We start from the raw sequence: 21,907 nt of genomic DNA, 5'->3' as shown, positions 1-21,907 counted from the left end.
TTAAATAGGGACGCTTTAGTGAAAGTAGGCCTATATGTTCCCATCCTCTCAACTCCCCCCACATCAACCCATGTTCTTTGGCAGGGTAATAAGTCTTGTGGATAGGAGGGAAGTGGTAGACATGGTCTATCTTGATTTTAGTAAGGCTTTTGATACTGTCTCACATGACCTTCTCAGAAAAAAACTAGGGAAATACAACCTAGATAGAGTTACTATAAGGTGGGTGCAGAACTGGTTGGAAAACCCTTCCCAAAGAGTATTATTAGTGGTTCACATTCAAGCTGGAAGGACATATTGAGTGGGGTCCCGCAGGGATCAGTTTTGGTTTCTGTTCTGTTCAATATCTTCATCAGTGATTTAGATAATGGCATACGGAGTACACACTTATCAAGTTTGTGGACGATACCAAACTGGAAGGGGTTGCAAGTGCTTTGGAGGATAGGATTAAAATTCAAAATGATCTGGACAAACTGGAGAAATGGTCTGAAGTAAATAGGATGAAATTCAGTACGGACAAATGAAAAGTACTCCACTTAGGAAGAACAATCAGTTGCATACATACAAAATGGGAAATGACTACCTAGGAAGGAATACTGTGGAAAGGGATCTTGGGGTCATAGTGGATCACAAGATAAATATGAGTCAACAGTGTAACACTGTTGCAAAAAAAGCAAACATAATTCTAGGACGTGTTAGCAGGAGTGTTGTAAGCAAGACATGAGAAGTAATTCTTCCGCTCTACTCCGCACTGATTAGGCCTCAACTGGAGTATTGTGTCAAGTTCTGGGCTCCATATTTCAGGAAAGATGTGGACAAATTGGAGAAAGTCCAGAGCAGAGCAACAAAAATAATTAAAGGTCTAGAAAACATGACCTATGAGGGAAGATTGAAAAAATTGGGTTTGTTTAGTTTGGAGAAGAGAAGACAGAGAGGGGACATGATAACAGTTTTTAAGTACATAAAAGGTTTTTATGAGGAAGAGGGAGAAAACCTTAACCTCTGAGGATAGACAAGAAGCAATGGGCTTAAATTGCAGCGAGGGCGGTTTAGGTTGGACATTAGGAAAAACTTCCTAGCTGTCAGGGTGTTTAAGCACTGGAATAAATTGCCTAGGGAGGTTGTGGAATCTCCATCATTGGAGATTTTTAAGAGCAGGTTAGACAGACACCTTTCAGGGATGGTTTAGATGGTCTAGATAATTACTTAGTCCTGCCATGACTGTAGGGGACTGGACTAGATGACCTCATGAGGTCCCTTCTAGTCCTCTGATTCTGTGTCTCAGAGGACATACAAGACCAACAGGGTGCTGATGGGGAGGAGTTAACCCAGCTAATTGGACTTGATGCAAAAGATGGATTTTAAAGGGACCCCATGCCAACTTAGGTGTGACCCAAATTTGAGATTTTAATGGTTGTTTATAGAAGGCTAAAGTTTGCTAGACAATTTCAAGGACAAAAGGGGCTTAACTTTTATAACCTTGTCTTCTTTTTAGCCTCCATGTTTTAGAGGACTCTTTAAAATAACTGTATAGAGAGATAGAGAGAGACAGACCTGGTCCCGAAGAGCTTACTTTTAAAATAGGCAAGACACACAAAGAATGGGAGGGGAAACTGAAGTGACTTGCCGACGTTCCGTGACAGAACCAGCTCTCCTGAGTACCAGTCCGGAGTCCTAGTCACTGACTCACCCGTCCTTTCCAAGCAGATGAGCTCGTTAGGTGTCTCAAGGATACAGATTATGCCTTCAGTTTGTTTGTGCCCACTAAACTGGGGATGCAAAAAATTAGGTATGGGCTGGAAAAAATCAGGCCTCTCGATTCTGCCACTAAAAGCTCAATAAATAAGAGGGGTTTATGAAAGCTACCAGGAGTAGACATGTGTTTAGGGTTGGTTTTTGAAAAGTCAATGAAAATGAAAATAGGCTGGTTTTATTTTAAATTCTGCAACCCAAACGCAACACTGTGGTCGCGCATGGGAATCAGAGCTAAATGGAGCAGTAGTGATTCCCGGTCTAAGATGAAGTGCAAAAGAAGTAAACAAAGAGCCTGAATGAGAAATACATTTGATTTTTTTTCCTGTTTAAATTCCAGCTTTAATAGTCTATGGCATCATTTTTAATACAGCTAAGAATGTGATCGTTCAGACAGAGGGAATGGACACACTAGAAAGCAAACCTAATTTTACACAGGCAGAGTAAGACTCTTGTTTTGCGGGCGTTGCTATTTATGTGAGCTTTTGTCGTAAGTCCCATGGCATGAATGTAAACAATAAAACAAAGCCGGCTGTCAGGCCAACCCCAGAACCACACAGTTTGGTTCCAAATATGTTAGTTAACGAGCGTAGCAAATGAGCTTTGCGTTATTTGAATATTCCAGTTCCAAACTTCCAGCTGTTTCATTCTAGGCCAGATTCTATGATGCTTCCCCAGACTATTGCCAAAGTAAGAGTGGTTTTGGTGACCCAGGGAAGGCTCAATCAGGCTAAAAGTTTCCAGAAGAATACAAAACAAAGAGACCTCTGCATTCAAGGAAGCAATGAGTTATTAGATGCCAGTAATACAGCCACTTTTGTAGGAGAAGGCAGCAAGTATCCTTTATGCATTCAGAAATACCTCACAATGCTGCCTGGCTGCTTTTCTGAGGAAAGGAATATTCTTTCAGGACAAGAGATCCCTACAATATTTTTGTTAAGTCCCATGGCATCTAACTTTAATACATCGGGTATCAAAACCAAGGAGGAGAGACCATGGTTTAACATCTACTGGCTGGAATATTCCCAACATTCCACAGTGGAGGTTAAACCTGCCAGTTTCTCAGAGGTGGTGGCTCAAATATTTAATTTGGCTACTAACAAGGATCTAGACAACAATTATTTCAATGCTTTAACTATGTTTTCAGGTTCAGTGCAAGGAGGAGATTATGAATTGCAGGTGAGGCTTTGCAGTTACAATCTGAAACCTCTGTTTTCCAATTTAAGGTTGTTTGCTTTTGTGCTGGCTTATTCCTACTGTCCCCGGAAGGCAAGTGTGATCTATAACCCTGCGCTAAAAGATATTCAGTGGTAACAAAATGTGAACTAAGTAATCACGTTTGGAGCCTGCTTGCTTCGGTGTAAACTGAAGCCAGGTCCCCTCTGCCGCTCACCAGATTGGTGGAAGGTATATTTGAATCCGAAGAGGACAGTTTGACTAATTTACTGAAATTATCCAGATTAGTTCTCTTTGTTAACAAAAGGTTGAGATAAAATAAGTAGCCAGAAACCAACTTGAATCTTTGCTCTGAATATCAGTGAAAGGAGTCTGAATAGCTTCCCCCCGCTGATTTCAGCCACCCCTGTGTTTGCCTGTTTGTTTATAGCTAGGGCCAGAAATGTAAAACCACAGTGTATGAGCTAAGCTGTTTTCTTGGGATTTCCTGGTCAGAAGCCTTCCAAGAGATCCTTATTCTGTGTATTACAGTAGCACCTTGAGGCCCCCAAGTTTACTATCTGCTATATAAACACCTAGTGAAACAGTCCCTGCCTCCAACAGCTTACAAACTAAATAGACAAAGGGTAAGAGGTGAAACAGGCCCACGGAAGGGAAGGTGACTTGCCCAAGGTCACGGAATCAGGCCCTCCTGACTCCCAATCCTTTGCCCTCTTTAGGGGCGAAAGTGGGCCGGTATAGTGTGCCAGTAAGAAGCCGATACCGACCCGTACCCAGCCGACGTTAACGTCGCTACTCCTTTTGCCCCCCCACCCCCTCCCGGGCTGCTCATGGATGGGGGGCAAAAGGGGCAGCTGCCCCAGGGCTGGTGATTTAAAATAGCCCAGGGCTCCCAGCCGCCACCATCATGGCAGTGGCCAGAACCCCAGGCAGCACGGGCCAGGCAGCGCGGATGGGCTGGCTGGAGGAGGCTGACCCCCCCCCAGCCCCGCTTCTTCCTCTCAAGACCCCGCCCCTTCCAGGGGCCTGGAGCCAGGCCCCTGTACTGGTAAGAATTTAATATTACTTTCACCCTGGCCCTATTCCAGGGGTACTCAAACTTCCTTGCACCACGACCCCCTTTCGAGAACCACAATTGCTACATGACCCCAGGGTGACCAAAGCCTGAGCCCACCTGACCCCAATGCCCTGGGCAAGGGGGCCAAAATCCGAGCCCCGCTACCCTGGCTGGGAGAGCCAAAGCCTGAGCACCATTGCTCCGGATGGGCGGGGCCAAAGCCCAAGCCCAAGGGCTTCAGCCCCAGGAGGGGGGCCTGAAACTTGAGCCCTGTCGCCCAGAGCTGAAGCCATTGGAGTTTGGTCCCGGACCCCAGGAAGTCTAACACCAGCCCTGGCGACCCCATTAAAATGGGGTCCCGACCCACAGTTTGAGAACCCCTGCCCTATTCACTAGACCACATCACCTCCATGAGATGTCTATCCCTCATTTATACGCTCAAGGACCAGGGAAACACCCAGATGCTTATCCACAGTTCTTGAGATTCATCTTCATCTAACCCTAGTTTATCAGTGAGTTCTGGCAGTCAGCTGGAGATTGCCTAGTTTTACTTACAACTTAGCAACTAGTTTTTCATACATTCTTGCAACACAGGTCGGGATGCAATTGCCCTCCAGCTGCCGCTCAGCAAGATCTGCCTTTCCATGCCAAACCCGTTAGATTGTGAGCTCTTCAGGGCAGGCCCCCCTAGCAACTGCCACATCAGGGCATTATTATTACTGTCCATGATTTGTACTGCAGTCGCAAGGAAGTGACCTCCAACGAGTCAGAGCCTGCATTGGGCACACACTACACAGTCCCTGTCCCACAGGGGACATTTTCTTGTCTGCTGCCCCTGCTAACTTTGTCCTATGCCTCCCGACCGTCGTCCTGTCAAGCCAATAAGTGGGGTGTCTTGCACTGCTTAGTTCTCCTTTCAGTATTTCTACAGTGCTGTACATTGATACAGTGCTTTACAAAGGCTACATGGTGACATGGTCCCTCTTCTGAAGCTCTTACACTCTGATATAGATGTACCAAACCCCAGAGCGACAGATCGGGCAAGGGATGCTCTGGAGGGATCCAACATCAGAAGTGCTGATGGGAGAAGAGGGTTTGCAGGAGAGCAAGCCCTCGGTGGGACAAGGGCTTCAAGTGTACGAGGCAACATGGTACCACGTAGAGAATAAGCAAGTATCTAAGCCCGTCGGGTGAAATTCACCCCAGGGCCGATGGCTGGCACAAGGTCAATGCACCACTCCAAACCCACTTCCGCTCTGAAATAGGACATAGATGGGGCACTGGGCCTCTGCCCAGGGTGAATTTCACACTAAGGACCTAGTGGGTCTTTAGCGGGGGCCTCGTAGTTTGTATCTGTGCTCAGGGGTGAGTTGACTACCCAGGTATCTCTGATCCAGCCATATTTGTCCATGGGGATCTATATAGTTTGCTATAGAACACCCAGGCCTCTGTAAGATTCCGCACAGTGGAAGAGTCTCGCTCAGCGTGAGCCCGGCTCAATGCAAAAATCCATAAATTGTTCTTACCAGCCAGTCTCTCCGCCAGCGTGAGGGCATGCACCGAGGGTCTGTAGTCAGGGGCGTGCTGGGCTTGTTGTGCTGCCTGCTGGTGAAGGTTGTACATGGCACTCAGAGAATTCATGGCGTGAAGAGAGTAACCGTTCACTCCATAGTGCTGCATGGTGGCCTACCCCTAAAACAACCCAAGCAGAAAAGGCCTGGTTAGAAACTCATTCATTCCAATACAAAGGAGTTATTTAGAGGGAAGTTCTGTGGCCTGCTTACACGGGTGGTCAGACTAGACGATCGCTGCCGGCCTCTCTGAACAGTCTGATTAGTTAGATCCTTGGAAGCTTTGACGTGAAATACAAATAAGGCTCATGGGTCTTGACCCAAAGCCCACTGAATGAATGGCAAGGTCCTCGAACTGCGGTGAGCTTCGGGACCTGAGACAGCGATGCTGAGGTTAAAGTCAGCAATGAAAACAGCACAATATCTGCCCTGAGGCCTACCTGCCACCGTAGGAAACAGCATGTGAATGTATCCTCCAAAATAGTATTAGGAAATAAAAAGAATTTTTCCAAGTGACATTTAAATGAAAGGCAAAAAAATTGTGTGTGTGTGTGAGAAACTTGTGGTGAAATTGCTGATAATTGAGTGTATCTGGCATTTGGAGAGACTCAGTTTCCCCAATATCAAGGACATGCTTTGTAGACTATCCAACCCCCCCTCCCCTGTTTTTTTCTGCTATTTACTCACTGGGCAACCTCAAAACAAGTCACTTTACCTTGCTGTGCCTTAGTTTCTCCATCTGTAAAATAGGGCTAATACCAATCTCATGGCGGTGTTGGGAGGTTGAATTAACTCATGTCTGTAAAGGAATTTGAGATCCTCTAATAAAAGGTGTTAAATAGAGATGAAATAGCAGTCACCAAGTGAGGATGGAGAAACTACAATAAGAGAAAGTGGCTGGGACAGTTCTCTTTAGGTTATTTACCAGCTTAAGATAGTGGCTGCCTGAGAAAGAAAACCATTGAGCTACCATCAGGTGCTGGAGGTCATGCCCAAGTCTCATTGACCTCAATTTGAGGTCTGAATCTGAAGGCAAAAGTTTAGCCTAAATCTTATCTTTGCATACATCTATTGTGTCAAATAAATTAACCATCATTACTCAAAGAACAACAACTTCTTTCTCTAAATTTCACCTTTATCCCCAACAAGTTTTCATTTTTCTATGTAAAAGATTTATACCACCAAGGAAAGGAATCTCAATACACAGGAGGGAGCGAATCCTCAGTCAAAGGTCTCATTGCCTGAGGACTTCTGGAATGCAAATCTAAACCTAAACTTACAAGGACTTCATAAGGCATCCATAGAACTTTTGTGCATCTGGAATCAGAAGCTGTATTGCTTTCTATGGGAGTTTGCAACAGAGTAGGATGTTTATGGGATCCCACTTACTGAGCAAACTAGGTGTCTTTCACTCGTGACTAGAATCAAAAGACCTATTCAGCTATCTTGTTCTTTTGCTGCATCGATGCAGGGAATGTTCCTTACCACAGAGATATTTCCATAGGTCCGAAACATTCTTGAGGCTTTATACAGTGCTGGAGTAATTTTGTGCAATCATGAGACAAACTGAAATCAGGACAGACAGGATTAACAATAGGCAGACTGGAAATATGCCTGTTTTCCACAAAGCTCCATCCATATTGTCACCATTGAAGGAAAGGCCTTTCTAATACTCTAGACGAGTTACTCCATGGAAACCTGATCCAAGACCAGCCATATCCTGGACCTAGATTCAGTTTGTGGTGTTAGAACCTTCATACTGAACAGTTCTAAATTCACTTCAAGGCTGTTCTTCAGTCTTATATTTGAAGAAAACTAGCTGGCAGCTCAACATATCGCCCACATCACTCATGCTATAGGGTAAATTTCTCTCTTGCACAGACAGTGCACACAGAACCTATGTGCTAATTTAAGCCTTCAAAATGGAGCTTAAGTGGGATTTAAGCAGTGCAGAAGCCTTCTGCTAGTCTTCCGTATATGGGGACATTTTCTAGTAGCGTACACTAGTGAACAGGGCCAGAGAACTCAGAACCCGAGTCTGGTATAGGTAGCAGCATCAGTGAGTATTTGGGCCAGATTCTTAGTTAGAGTAAAAATAAATAATAAGCCGGGTAGCTCCACGGAAGTCTGTGGAACCAAGACAATTTGAACCAGCTGAGGGATCTGACCTTGGGCAGCTTCTGCATTTGCTCATCCAACTTAAAAGCTAGTGTATTTACAAACAACTGTAAGCCAGGTTCATGATCTGCATAGGAGGTTTTCAGAACCAGAGCTTGGATCAGTTTATTTTCTAATGCAGTTTGTACACCTTTGGCTGTAACTTAGAATCCCAAATAAACTGGTGTGTTTGGAAACCATCACTGAAATGGAAATTCCCCTTGCAAGACAGAATTATTGGAGAGGATTATTCATGGAGGATAGGTTCATCAATGGCAATTAGCCAAGGTGGGCAGGGATGCAACCCCATGCTTTGGCTGTCCCTAGCCTCTGTTTGCCAGAAGCTGGGAGTGGGTGACAGGGGACAGATCACTTGATGACTGCCTGTTCTGTTCATTCCCTCTGGGGCACCTGGCATTGGCCACTGTCAGAAGCCAGGATCCTGGGCTAGATGGGCCTTTGGTCTGACCCAATGTGGCCGTTCTGATGTGAGGCTCCATAAAGGCCCACTTTTTCCAATGGGAAAGCATTTTCTTTGGTAAGATTTCTATTTATTTGGTTGTTAAAAGGCTTTTCTCTGTGTTAAACTCTTCTTGCTGGCCTGGAAGAAAAGGCATACATTTGAAAAAGGAGATTTACAAATAGTTAAAGTAACATGAAACCAGTCAATAGATGTTCCAGTTTTCTCAATAACTGTCTGGAATGCTGCATTGGCAGATGACAGATGTAACTTCTTTGTAACCGTGCACAGTAAATACAGATTTCAGAGTAGCAGCCTTGTTAGTCTGTATCTGCAAAAAGAAAAGAAGTACTTGTGGCACCTTAGAGATTAACACATTTATTTGAGCATAAGCTTTCGTGAGCTACATGCATCTGATGAAGTGAGCTTTAGCTCACGAAAGCTTATGCTCAAATAAATTTTAGTCTGTAAGGTGCCACAAGTCCTCCTTTTCTTTTTTTAGTAAATACAGAGTGGCAGATAGAGTAATATGAAAGAGCCGGCTGGGATATCGGCATTCTGTGTTCATAGGCTATTTAATCTAGCGGATGTGAGTTAACCGAGATCGCACGTAGGCCCGCTTTCGTTGTCATTTACCTCTATGCACATTCCAAAACGGAATAAATTAAATATTTAAAAGACACAATGCAGCGATTTTTTTTTAAATTGAGAAGGCCATTCATCAAGCCACCGCTGGGTTTCACAAGCTGTCGAATTGTGCTTACATTGGTTAAAATAATCTTTATATTTCATTAAGCAACCAAATAAGCTGATCCTCCCCATCGGCTGTATAGATGGCTTTAATTTTCAAAATCTGCAAATGCATCTTTTATGTCTCTCTCTGGCTGGAGGGTCTGGGTAATAACCACAGCCAATTGGAGAATAAAAGCAGAGTTTGATTAGGTGTTACTTTGTGTAAATTAACGCCGGCCAGCAAAGGAGCAGATCCTAAGCTGTCATTGATTAAATGGGGCTTGGACCTTCATCTTCTAAATAATAGGGTGTAGCTTTCCTTTCCTATGCAACTCCTGCGTGTGCATGCCACAGCTGCCAAGAGGGGTCTGAGTCATGGAGAAAGGAAATGGGGACTGCGGGGGTTCTTATAAATTAGTTGTCTGCAATGAGTGTAAACATTATAGGGTCCAGCCATGCATTCCTTGTGCATCCAGAACTTCCATTGGATTTTGGGGTTGGGACTTAAAAGTGTGTCCTGCTGCTATATGTAACGCACACTGCAGGGAACAGTGGGTTTTACTGGAGCTGAGCAGAGTAGTAGGGATTAGTAAACAAAGATGTTTTCAAGGAAAGGCTGCCATTTACTTCCATCGGGCCTGGTCCAACTCTCTAGCTAACTGAGGATTGCAAGGTGCTCATTGCTCTCAGCTCAGTGATTTCAGCTGGGGTTGATGCTTATGACTTTGCAGGATTGGGCCCTACGTGTATGCTTTTTGTTGGCCTGATCCTTCAACCCTTACTTACCCAAGTATCCCTCGCTCATGCAAATCACCCCTTCTCAAGTCAGTGGAATTACTGGTGTGAGTGGGAATGGTGGGTTTAGGTCCCATGTATAGTGAGCGACTATTACGGTAAGTGGTACAGTTTAACATAGCTTCCCTGGGATGTGGAGAGCCAGATCCTGAGCAGGTGTAAATCACTGTGGTTCTGTTTACACCAATTGAGGATGTAGCCCATATGCTTGTGTGAATGGGGAACTTTGGTCGGGCTAGAGTCTCAGGGGATGTAAGCAGAGCTACACTGATTTACACTAGCCTGACAATGTCGCCCTATATATTTGTTCAATGAGCCAGGGCCAAAGTTCCCAATCAATGCTGGATAGGCATTTGATGCAGGTATCCAGGGGTGTAATTCTGTCCTAAGTACAAAATGTGCAAAGTAAACACACAAATGTCTTGCGTCCTCGTTAAAGGGTTTCGTCCTGGGTTGTTGGTTTGTTTTTTTTTAAATTATTAAAGTAACTTCCTGGAGGTTTTCTAATAAAAAATGAAATGTCTATTTAAAAATGTAAATATGCACTTCGTCAATATATTGTATATTGGTAAACACACACATTCTCACTGAGATGTTCCTGATAGCGTGAAGAAAAGCTAGAACTAAAGATTTATTACAGCACTGAAAAATCTGAGTGTAGAAATATTTTGTACGCTTGCTTTAATTTGTCATTTGATTAAAATGCCTCCATTGTAGTCTAAGTGAGCAATCCATATTTAAATATAATTTACATGAAACTGACAAAGCAAAGTCCATTAAAAAAAATATACTCCTTCCAGCCTGCAAATCCAATTTATTTTCCCATTCGAACCTCAAGAGGAAGTCTGAGGTCTTGTCTACACAGGGAAATTGACCAAAAGAGCTATTACAGAACAAGCTCCTTGTGTGGACCCTCTATTTTGATATAAAAGTCACTTTGTTCGGGAATAATTACTCCACTTTGGAAACAACTAATTATTCTAGAATAGTGTGATTTTTATTCCAGAATAGAACACCCCCATTCGGCGCTATTCTGCAACAGCTTTTCTGGTCCATTTCCTCATGTAGATAAGCTTTCTCCTTCTGCAGGGCTTATCACACATCCTGAAATTAGATGGGAAAGATGGTCTTGTGGTTGAGACACAGTGCTCTGAGCTGTGTGGGGTTCTTGGAGCAGTCATTGTACTTCTATGCCTCAGTTTCCCTTCTATGACAGGGGATAATCGATACTTCCCCACCTCACAGTGGTGGTGCAGGGCTTAATCCATTGATATTTGCCAGCTGCTCAGATACTACAGTGATGTGTGCCTATTGGTAATGCCTATTTAATAAGCGCTGAAAGTTTACATTTTGATGCTAATAGAGCAATGGCAGAAATAATTCCAGAGCCATAGGTGGACTAGTGTTTCTTTAGTGGTGAAAGCATGTAAGGAGAGGAGGTTAACCAGGACCAAAACACACTTAGGTCTCTCTAGGCTCAAAATCAGCAGATTGGGTTGCACCTCCGAGCAAAGTGCAGTCTGCAGAATTGTAAAAGCCAGTGCGAACTGTGAAAGCGCTGTGTGGATCACAGGAAGGAGCAATCGGGCACAATCTACGCCAGCTGGATTTTCCAGCACTCTTCAAAGGTAGCCTGTGTGTAGATTGCACTGAAGTATAATATTCTGTAGGTGACAAACGGGGATAGCTTTGGCCCCTGGGAGAAAAGGCTGCAGTCTCCTAGCCAGATGGGGATGATCATTAAAAACACCCAGCCACCTCCCAGCAGAGCAAAGGACTCTTGGCTCCTGTTGCTATGGGGGGAATCCAGGAGCAGCCTGCACAATCCCTCAGGTTGGGGACGTCACTAAAGGCACAGGTAAATGAATGTTAATATGGAACTCAGTGGAGCGTCAACTTAGATCCGTCATCTCTGTCTGTTCCAAAGCCCACTGGAGTCAGGGAAAAGATTCCATTGGATGAGATCTTCTGGGTATTTATACCATGCTCCTCACTCCAGTATCTGATAACCTAGCCACCTGCCACTAATTAGTTTGCAAAAGCCCAGCAACTTCAACGTGAGATCCAGGCACAGAATGATGGCAGGGTTTACAGTGCAATTACAATCAGGTGAGTGACTGTCAAAAACGTGCTCCTTCTTCCACAACAGAACTGCTCCGGGTGTGTTAGGAGAGCTATGTTTGCTTAATGCAGTGACAAAAAATAAGCTATTGATGGATTTTTATTTTTTTTTTAGCAGCATTACCTCTGCAGAATAAAAGCAGCCATCGGAGATGGAGTCTAGCCTGGCTTGTGCATCATAAACAGAATTCTTAACTGAGTTCCAGTTTCAGAATCTTTATTACTAGGGATGACTCATGAGCCCGAAAGAACTCAGCTTGATTTCCAGGTTGAGTTTGCAGGGTTAGCAGTAAATGGAGCAAATTTAGCTCCATATTAACAACACATTTAATCATGCAGGATCCCTCACTAAAAGGGCACAGAAAAATCCATTTGTTAATATAGTGCTCAATGCAACTCAAATTTTGGGTCAGCAGTTTGGGCCTGATTCAAAGCCCACCGAAATAAAAGATGGTATCTCCATATTCATAACACTTTTGTCACAATCGCAGCCAGTCAATAAGGTGCACTGAAAATAAAATTATGGCAAGAAATGGGAATATTCACCCATTTTTATTAGCTTTTTTTTTATTCCCTTTTTTAGGGTACAGCCACACTTTAAGTCAGTGAGACAAATAGCGACTTGCTCTGCTTATGCTTATCTGACAAAATATATGCAAAAAGGCACATTCTAACCCCAGATATGACGTTTTGTACGTCTTTGGTGCTGAATTCATTACATGTCTGGGGAGCTCTAAATAAATGACTCTTGCAAGACATGTTCCGCAATTTCTTCTTTTATTTCTTAAATCTTTAAGATCCAGATGGTTCAAAATTCACATCATATAATAAATAGTAAGTCTTCAATCAGTTTTGTTGCTCTTGTGAGAATGTGCTGAATGTCTAAGGAAACTTTTTTTTTTTTGCAGTGGATGTAGTATAAATAACTATTTGAAATATGGCAAAACCATCATTTTCCTCATTCAACCTTCAGAGAGAGTGAGGGTTATGCATCATAAAAATGAAATTCAAAGGATTTTGTTAAAATACTGGAATAAAGGTGTTATTGAGGACAGCTCTGGAAAGTGAGGCACTCCATTCTGAATTACCTGCAATATTTTTACACCTGTGTAATTACAGGGACTTAAACTGAGATACCATCCCGGTTTGCACTGATGTGAATGATCCCAGAATTAAGCTTCATCTGTTCAGCTAAGTGTAAACCCACAGAAAATAAAAACAGATTTCTACATGGATTTTTGTAAATTCTATCCAAACTTCTTGCAGATGATTTAGATATAACCACCCCCATCTGATCTCTGCCCCCATCCCATTCATTTCCAAGGTCTCTTAAAACCATGACAGTATTTTTCATTTTAAGAAAACAATAATGAGATCTTGAAGCATTTTAGTGAGAGAAATTTTGAATTATTTGCATATAGGCCCAGTACACTAGTCTCTTGTATATAAATACGCAGAATAAGATATTAGGCAGATTTTCATCTTAATTATATTGTCCAATAGTTTTGAGAGCTATGATTAAGGAATATCATAACAAGTATATTTATAAAAAGAACAGGAGGACTTATGGCACCTTAGAGACTAACACATTTATTTGAGCATAAGCTTTCGTGAGCTACAGCCCACTTCATCAGATGCATTCAGTGGAAAATACAGTGGGGAGATTTAGAGACACAGAGAACATGAACCAATGGGTGTTACCATACTCACTGTAACGAGAGTGATCAGGTCAGGTGAGCTATTACCAGTAGGGGGGGACCTTTTGTAGTGAAAATCAAGGTGGGCCATTTCCAGCAGTTGACAAGAACGTCTGAGGAACAGTGAGTGGGTGGGGGGGAATAAACATGGTGAAATAGTTTTACTTTGTGTAATGACACATCCACTCCCAGTCTCTATTCAAGCCTAAATTAATTGTATCCAGTTTGCAAATTAATTCCAATTTCAGCAGTCTCTCGTTGGAGTCTGTTTCTGAGGTTTTGTTGTTGAAGAATTGCCACTTTTAGGTCTGTAATCGAGTGACCAGAGAGATTGAAGTGTTCTCTGACTGGTTTTTGAATGTTATAATTCTTGACATCTGATTTGTGTCCATTTATTCTTTTACGTAGAGACTGTCCAGTTTGGCCAATGTACATGGCCGAGGGGCATTGCTGGCACACGATGGCATAGATCACATTGGTAGATGTGCAGGTGAACGAGCCTCTGATGGTGTGGCTGCTGTGATTAGGCCCTACAACGATGTCCCCATATGAAGTATATTTATAATGCTAATCGTTTTCACTCTAGGTATCATACCAGGATCTCTAGGGGTATCATAAATGTTCCACAAACCTCATAATACCCTTATGCGGTAGGGAGCTCTGATTATATTGATTTTACAAGTTTGTATGCTGGGGTGCAAAGGAATGAGAGAACTTGCACAAGGTCACCCCGCCAGCGTTTGCCAGGCTGTGCACTTTTATCATGACTCTTATGATACTCGGCATTTTCCCCCCAAAGCCCCAGCTCCTGAAGTCATGTGACTATGGGAGACTCTCTGCTTCCATTTAAGGAAGCAAGTTTCTCGTGTTCCCAGAGAAAGAGAAGCATGAAAGTGTGGCCCAAGGCAAATAAAAGGAACCTGCAAATATGATTTTTAAAAATCTTGATTTTTGAGCCAATTGTCTGATTCTGGGGGCTCAAGTCCTGATTTTCAAATGCTTAAGTTTGGCAATACCAGATGGCAAGTTACTTGGGACTAGAACCCGAGTGTTGTCTTGACACCTAGTCTCTTATTTTGACCACACTAGTTGTCAACTGAATATTTCAATTGTGTGTTTACAGGTACAGTAGGTTTGTGTAAATATATATTTTATGCCTCCCTTTCTTTTCCCTTATTCTTACCCTAAAAATGAAACCAAATAATTGGGAAAATGTGTCCATATAGTCGCAATCTTATTCAAAGCTCTTACATTCTTAGTCAAAGTAACAAGCGTTCCTTATCTGCCAAAGGAAGTTAAAAGCATTAGGAATTTTACTCTGGATCCAAACTGAGGCTAGGTCTACACTGCTGCAGGATCGACGCTGCGGCGATGGATGCACCAGGGGTCGATTTAGCGGGTGTAGTGAAGACCCGCTAAATCAACGGCGGAGCGCTCTCCGGTTGACCCTGGAACACCACTGGGAATGAGAGAAGTAAGGTAAGTCGACAGGAGAGTGTCTCCCGTTGACCCAGTTCCATGTGGACACCTCAGTAAGTCGACCTAAGCCGTGCTGATTCCAGCTACGTTATTCACATAGCTGGAGTTGTGTAACTTAGGTCGATTTACCGCCGTAGTGTAGACACAGTCTTCGAGTCCCATCCTGCTTCCACTGAAGTCAACAATAGAACTACCACTGGTTTCAGCCATGAAGGATCAGGACAAAACTGAAATGTTTGAAGACAGTTTTCATAAGGATAATGGTAAATGTGCCGTCGTGGAAGTTAAATCTGTAACGCTGCTTGATCTACTGGGTTATAATATAGTGTTTGCAGCAGAACTGTTGATGAGGAGAGCTTGGGTTGCATTCTCAGATTTAATGGAGCTCAAATGCAAATACTCCAGTAGCCTGGTCGGTTATAAATCTATGTCACCGGTAGGTCTGAAGGCCCATAAAACTCAAGCCATGTTGCACCTTTTTGGTTTGAAATAGGACATTGGCTCACAGCTGTGGCTTTCATTAGCATTAAAGCACCGTGCAATCAAGTGACTGTCAATTTACAAGCAGTTTAGATGTGTAACCTGACAGTTTATATGCAAAAAACCAAAGAATCCACTCTCATGTTTCTGGCTGGCAGTTCACAAGTCTTGTTTGCACAGGTTTGTCTGGCTGATGCCTACCACTCCATTTGTTTCTGTAAAATGGGCTTATTTTAAAGGCAAATGACATGACTTTTCTGAAAAGTGGCAGGTAGGGTTTTCAAAACTGCATAAATAGGCAGGTCTAGACCTTTTCAAAGCCCACGGTTCTGTATGGATGCTGGCATCCAGCATGAGAAAAGTTCTGGCTAATTCTGTCTGCAAAGTAATTGTGACTGCAGTGTATTTGACTCCTATTAAATGGAAGATCATGCCTCAGTGTTAGCTTAGGGTTTGATCCTCTGAGATGTCATCCTGATCTCTGTGGGAGTTGAGAACACCTTGCCATGATCAGCGCCATACAGAACTGGGCCCATGGACACTTGCCACTAGAGAACCTGGGTGCCCATGTTTGTCTATTTCTGTGCCAAAATGTGGCTTTAGGTGCATGGAATTAGGCACCCTGCTTGAACCTACGGCCCCTATTTGTAATAAGATGCCTCCTTGGAGAAAAAACCCTCAATGCTCCAGACTTGGGGCTCTGATCTTGCAATCAGCTATGTAGCCTCGTTGATTCGTTACGTTAAAGTGGAAGTGATACCACTCTTTTTACAGTTGTTCACATAGATGCTGGAACTAGGGGTTGAAGCGGTTTCTGTTAGCTACAGGGTTTACAGTTTGGTTCAATGGCTCTCGGCACTCCCACTGTGCAAGTTGTTCCGGCACCTTTGGACTTGTTCATAATGTTGGCAAATAAATTATTTTTGAGTTGGACCTTATGATGACTCTTGGAAAGCATCCGGACATTGGAGTTCAGTCTATGTATGTTTTAAATGTATAGCTTTCCAATGTACACTTTCCCCTTACATTCTGATCAGAAATCTTTTGCACAAACAACTCACCCATAGCTAAATCAATTTAAAATTTAAAAATTGCTTGTTTTCTAGATTTCAGAGAGATCTAAGGAATAAGCCAGTTTTGAAGAAATCTAGTTCAGAAGCGGAGAACTTAATGAGCATAGAAAGATTTTTTTTTCCCCATGGATGTTCAGCAGAATAATAGGCTTAAGGCTTTATTTGGTTTATTACTGCTAATAATGAGGATGCGATGCACAATGGACTTTTCTGTTAGGTGTTTCTGCTCATACTAAAGCTGGTTTGGATGAATGGGATGCCATTAAGTGTTTTACCTTATTCTAAACTTGCAAAGATGTGCCAAATACCAGGTTACTTAGGGAGGTTGTGGAATCCCCTTCTTTGAAGGCTTTTAAAGAGCAGATTAAACAAACACCTGTCGGGGTGGTCTAGGTATAATCCTGCCTCAGTGCAGAGATGGACGAGATACCTCTTGAGGTTTCTTCCAGCCCTACGTTTCTAGGACTGTCCAACAATGCTTACAACTCCAGGACATTTTAATGTCCCAGGAGAAGAAGCTTTTGTACATAACTTCTTTCCTGACCTTTCAGTGCTTGATTTCACAATTTTGGCATTGGATTAATGCTAGTTTCCCTCTTGCCCATGGAATAATCTTTAAACCATTTCTGCTGTGGTGAATACTCAATGACCAGTTCAGGAGGGGGAAAAAATTATTGTGGCTATTTGTGTGACCTTAATTATGGGATCAATACTTTAAATAATAGCAACATGGAAATAAAGCAGATGGAGATAACTGTAACTTCATCTAATGCTTCCCATTCCTCTAAGCACTCAGATACTGTGATGAATGCAATATAAGAATCTAGCATAGGTGGGTAAATTCTACCCATCAGCAGGCAATTTAAAATGTAGGAAGTAATGTATACCAGGCATGACAGCCCTGTGTCATTCATGTCTTACAAGGAGATGCACAGTGCTGCTTTCTCCTTAACAGACACATGTTTACTCTGTTCATTTTAGCACCACCGAAATTGGAGACAGAATAAACGCATGAGACCCATCCTTATCACTGCAGCTTTGTTGCTTACAGAGCTTTGTACAATTTAATTTTAAAAGACTTAAAACAATGGGGTTTTTACATCACTCTCTTTGGGACACTATTCCAGGGTCTAATAAACTAATCTGTTAGGATTTTTTCCCCTCTCCACCCTCACCCCATCCCATTATTCTACCTTGTATTTCACAGTGTCTTTTAGAATATCCTAAAGGATTCTTGCATGCACCCTCCAAATACAAACTAAGTAAAAAAACAAAGTGATGTTACCTGCCGTATTCTTCTCCATACCTGACAGGTTTCAGAGTAACAGCCGTGTTAGTCTGTATTCGCAAAAAGAAAAGGAGGACTTGTGGCACCTTAGAGACTAACCAATTTATTTGAGCATAAGCTTCCGTGAGCTACAGCTCACTTCATCGGATGCATACTGTGGAAACTGCAGAAGACATTATATACACAGAGACCATGAAACAATACCTCCTCCCACCCCACTCTCCTGCTGGTAATAGCTTATGTAAAGTGATCACTCTCCTTACAATGTGTATGATCATCAAGTTGGGCCATTTCCAGCACAAATCCAGGTTTTCTCACCCTCCGCCCCCCCGCACACAAACTCACTCTCCTGCTGGTAATAGCCCATCCAAAGTGACCACTCTTTACAATGTGTATGATAATCAAGGTGGGCCATTTCCAGCACAAATCCAGGTTCTCTCACCCCCCTCCCCTTTTCAAAAAACCACACACACAAACTCACTCTCCTGCTGAATAGCTCATCCAAAGTGACCACTCTCCCTACAATGTGCATGATAATCAAGGTGGGCCATTTCCAGCACAAATCCAGGTTCTCTCATCCCCCCCCCTTTTCAAAAAACCACACACACAAACTCACTCTCCTGCTGAATAGCTCATCCAAAGTGACCACTCTCCCTACAATGTGCATGATAATCAAGGTGGGCCATTTCCAGCACAAATCCAGGTTTTCTCACCCCCCGCCCCCAAACTCACTCTCCTGCTGGCAATAGCTCATCCAAACTGACCACTCTCCTTACAATGTGTATGATAATCAAGGTGGGCCATTTCCAGCATAAATCCAAGTTTAACCAGAACTTCTGAAGGGGGAGGGGGGAGGAAAAAACAAGGGGAAATAGGCTACCTTGCATAACGACTTAGCCACTCCCAGTCTCTATTTAAGCCTGAATTAATAGTATCCAATTTGCAAATGAATTCCAATTCAGCAGTTTCTCGCTGGAGTCTGGATTTGAAGTTTTTTTGTTGTAAGATAGCGACCTTCATGTCTGTAATTGCGTGACCAGAGAGATTGAAGTGTTCTCCGACTGGTTTATGAATGTTATAATTCTTGACATCTGATTTGAATAAATGGACACAAATCAGATGTCAAGAATTATAACATTCATAAACCAGTCGGAGAACACTTCAATCTCTCTGGTCACGCAATTACAGACATGAAGGTCGCTATCTTACAACAAAAAAACTTCAAATCCAGACTCCAGCGAGAAACTGCTGAATTGGAATTCATTTGCAAATTGGATACTATTAATTCAGGCTTAAATAGAGACTGGGAGTGGCTAAGTCGTTATGCAAGGTAGCCTATTTTTCCTTGTTTTTTCCTACCCCCCCTCGCCCCCCAGACGTTCTGGTTAAACTTGGATTTATGCTGGAAATGGCCCACCTTGATTATCATATACATTGTAAGGAGAGTGGTCAGTTTGGATGAGCTATTGCTAGCAGGAGAGTGGTGAGTTTGTGTGTGTGTGTGGGGGGGACGGGTGAGAAAACCTGGATTTGTGCTGGAAATGGCCCACCTTGATTTTCATACACATTGTAAGGAGAGTGGTCACTTTGGATAAGCTATTACCAGCAGGAGAGTGAGTTTGTGTGTGTGGTTTTTTGAAAAGGGGGGGGGGTGAGAAAACCTGGATTTGTGCTGGAAATGGCCCAACTTGATTATCATACACATTGTAAGGAGAGTGATCACTTTAGATAAGCTATTACCAGCAGGAGAGTGGGGTGGGAGGAGGTATTGTTTCATGGTCTCTGTGTATATAATGTCTTCTGCAGTTTCCACAGTATGCATCTGATGAAGTGAGCTGTAGCTCACGAAAGCTTATGCTCAAATAAATTGGTTAGTCTCTAAGGTGCCACAAGTACTCCTTTTCTTTCTCCATACCTGTAACTCATGACACCGAGTCCTATGGAAGATGCATTGCTGTACAATCTGCGATAGTGGTTTTATAGAGCCAGATCCAACACACACTGAGGTCAATGGAAAGCTTCCCATTGATTTCATAAAAAGAAAAGGAGGACTTGTGGCACCTTAGAGACTAACAAATTTATCTGAGCATAAGCTTTCGTGAGCTACAGCTCACTTCATCGGATACAGACTAACATGGCGGCTACTCTGAAACCATGGATTTCAGTACACTTATTTCAGTAAAAATAAGAGTTTGGATTAACTCAAAACAAACCCAACCAGTTAAATTCGTGTAATAGATAGGTAATTGCTTTAAAAAAAATTGCAGCTTTGCACTTCTTGAATTAGTTTTTTAGATCCCCATTTTTCTCTTTTTATAGAAACTCACAAAGAGGAATGGTTGCTTTCTCCTCTGTATCTTCACAATAATCGGCATCTAGTGGGCACCTCAGAAAAGTAGGTCAGCCTTAGCAGCAGCTATATAACAATGAAAATATTTTGGCTTATTTCAGTCTCTTAATTTTCATCTGCATTTTCCCTACAACAAGATCTCCCATGATTTTGTTTTTAAAGTAGTTAATGATGTCGCTGGGACTATTCCCGTTTCACTCACCGTGATTTTTTTTTTTTTTACATCTAAGTCCTTCATTTAAAATCAAATGAACAATTCACACCAAAATATAGACTCCTGAACTGATCAGTGAGTATTCACCTAAGTAGGCACCTAAATAAAAGTGTCTTTGTTTCAAAGAAGTCCCCACTACCTCAGAATCCTATTGAAATCCATGGAAGCTCCAGGCACCTACCACCTTTGAAAAATTAAGCTACTTTTATTTAGGGACCTAAATATGGATTTAGGAGTCTAATTTCACGCAACCAGATTTGAAAAGTTTGGCCTAATACTGTTCATGCTGATACCGTTTTTTTTTTTTTTTTGGCAGCTTCTTTTAGCTTTGATCTCTCTGAACTTGACCCAAAAGATAAAGCTGAAGGTGAGAGAGGTCCCCATTCAGGTCCGGTGTCTTTTGAGCTAGTTCACCCTCTTTCCTCTGGTGCTTTTGGTGTTTAGGAGAGATTGCTGGTTTGGGGAACAAAATCCATTGCAATCATCCGCTGGCTACAAAACCAAATGCTGTGCAAAACTCGCCTGGCCCACCCTGCCACTGTCCCTTTCTCTGGACCCAAAGGGGAGCCTCTTCTAACATTTGGTTCTGTTCCTTTATGACACCGATAACGAGGCTGATGCCAAGGAAAGAGAGATGCATACTGCCTGCTGACTGTGGTAAGATTTGTCGGCGCACTATAGCAGGTACCAATTGACTCTCCAGAATGGTAAGGGGAGCTTCTCATTGGGACACTTGAAGATTTATTTAGATTCATTCGATCGGCTAGGAAAGAGCCACTCTGCATATAGAAAAGGAGGACTTGTGGCACCTTAGAGTCTTACAAATTTATTTGAGCATAAGCTTCTGTGAGCTACATCTGATGAAGTGAGCTGTAGCTCAAGAAAGCTTATGCTCAAATAAATTTGTTAGTCTCTAAGGTGCCACAAGTACTCCTGTTCTTTTTGTGGATACAGACTAACACGGCTAGTACTCTGAAACCTGTCAGTCTGCATATACTTCAGGCATCTGTGACTGTGTAAAAAGACCAGCAAAAATCTCTAACTGCAGCAGTACAAGTTAATATAACCCCCAACAATCAGCAAGGTGACTTAAAACTCAAATTCACCCCCTCCCACATTTTTTCCACCCTTACCTTTCCAGTTATTTAAATGCCAGGGAGGGAAGAGGAGCTTTGAGATGTGTCCTGAAGGTCAGAGAGATGCAGAGCCCTGATCCTTCTTTCACACAAGGAAGGATCAAGAGTAACTCCATTGAAATCTATCAAGTTACAATGTTAGAAAGCTAATGTAAGGACAATCACACACCCCGATCCCCCCAGGTACTTTTCTCATGACAGTAACCTTGATTTAGATCAGGGCTGTGAGTGCAGTTAAGTGGAAATAAGAACATAAGAATGGCCATATAGGATCGGATCAATGGTCCATCTAGCCCAGTATCTTGTCTTCCCACAATGGCTGGTGGCAGATGCTTCAGAGGGAATGAACAGAACAAGGCAATTATCAAGTGA

General features: G+C 42.8%; 1 protein-coding gene across 1 annotated transcript in view; it reads right to left on the bottom strand.

Annotated features, from left to right (window-relative positions):
- Positions 1-21,907, bottom strand: part of DMBX1 (diencephalon/mesencephalon homeobox 1) — a 34,407-nt gene that overhangs the window by 6,054 nt on the left and 6,446 nt on the right. Inside the window, exon 2 of the mRNA XM_084637853.1 lies at positions 5,509-5,674. Within this exon, the coding sequence (XP_084493979.1) occupies positions 5,509-5,662 (154 nt within the window). The 5' untranslated portion in view covers positions 5,663-5,674. The remainder of the gene's footprint in view (positions 1-5,508; positions 5,675-21,907) is intronic.

Source organism: Lepidochelys olivacea, assembly GCF_965140295.1.
Source record: "Lepidochelys olivacea isolate rLepOli2 genome assembly, chromosome: 8".
Lineage (NCBI taxonomy): Eukaryota > Metazoa > Chordata > Testudines > Cheloniidae > Lepidochelys > Lepidochelys olivacea.
The sequence above is the reverse complement of the archived record's forward strand: the minus strand, read 5'-3'. Positions and strand labels throughout refer to the sequence as shown.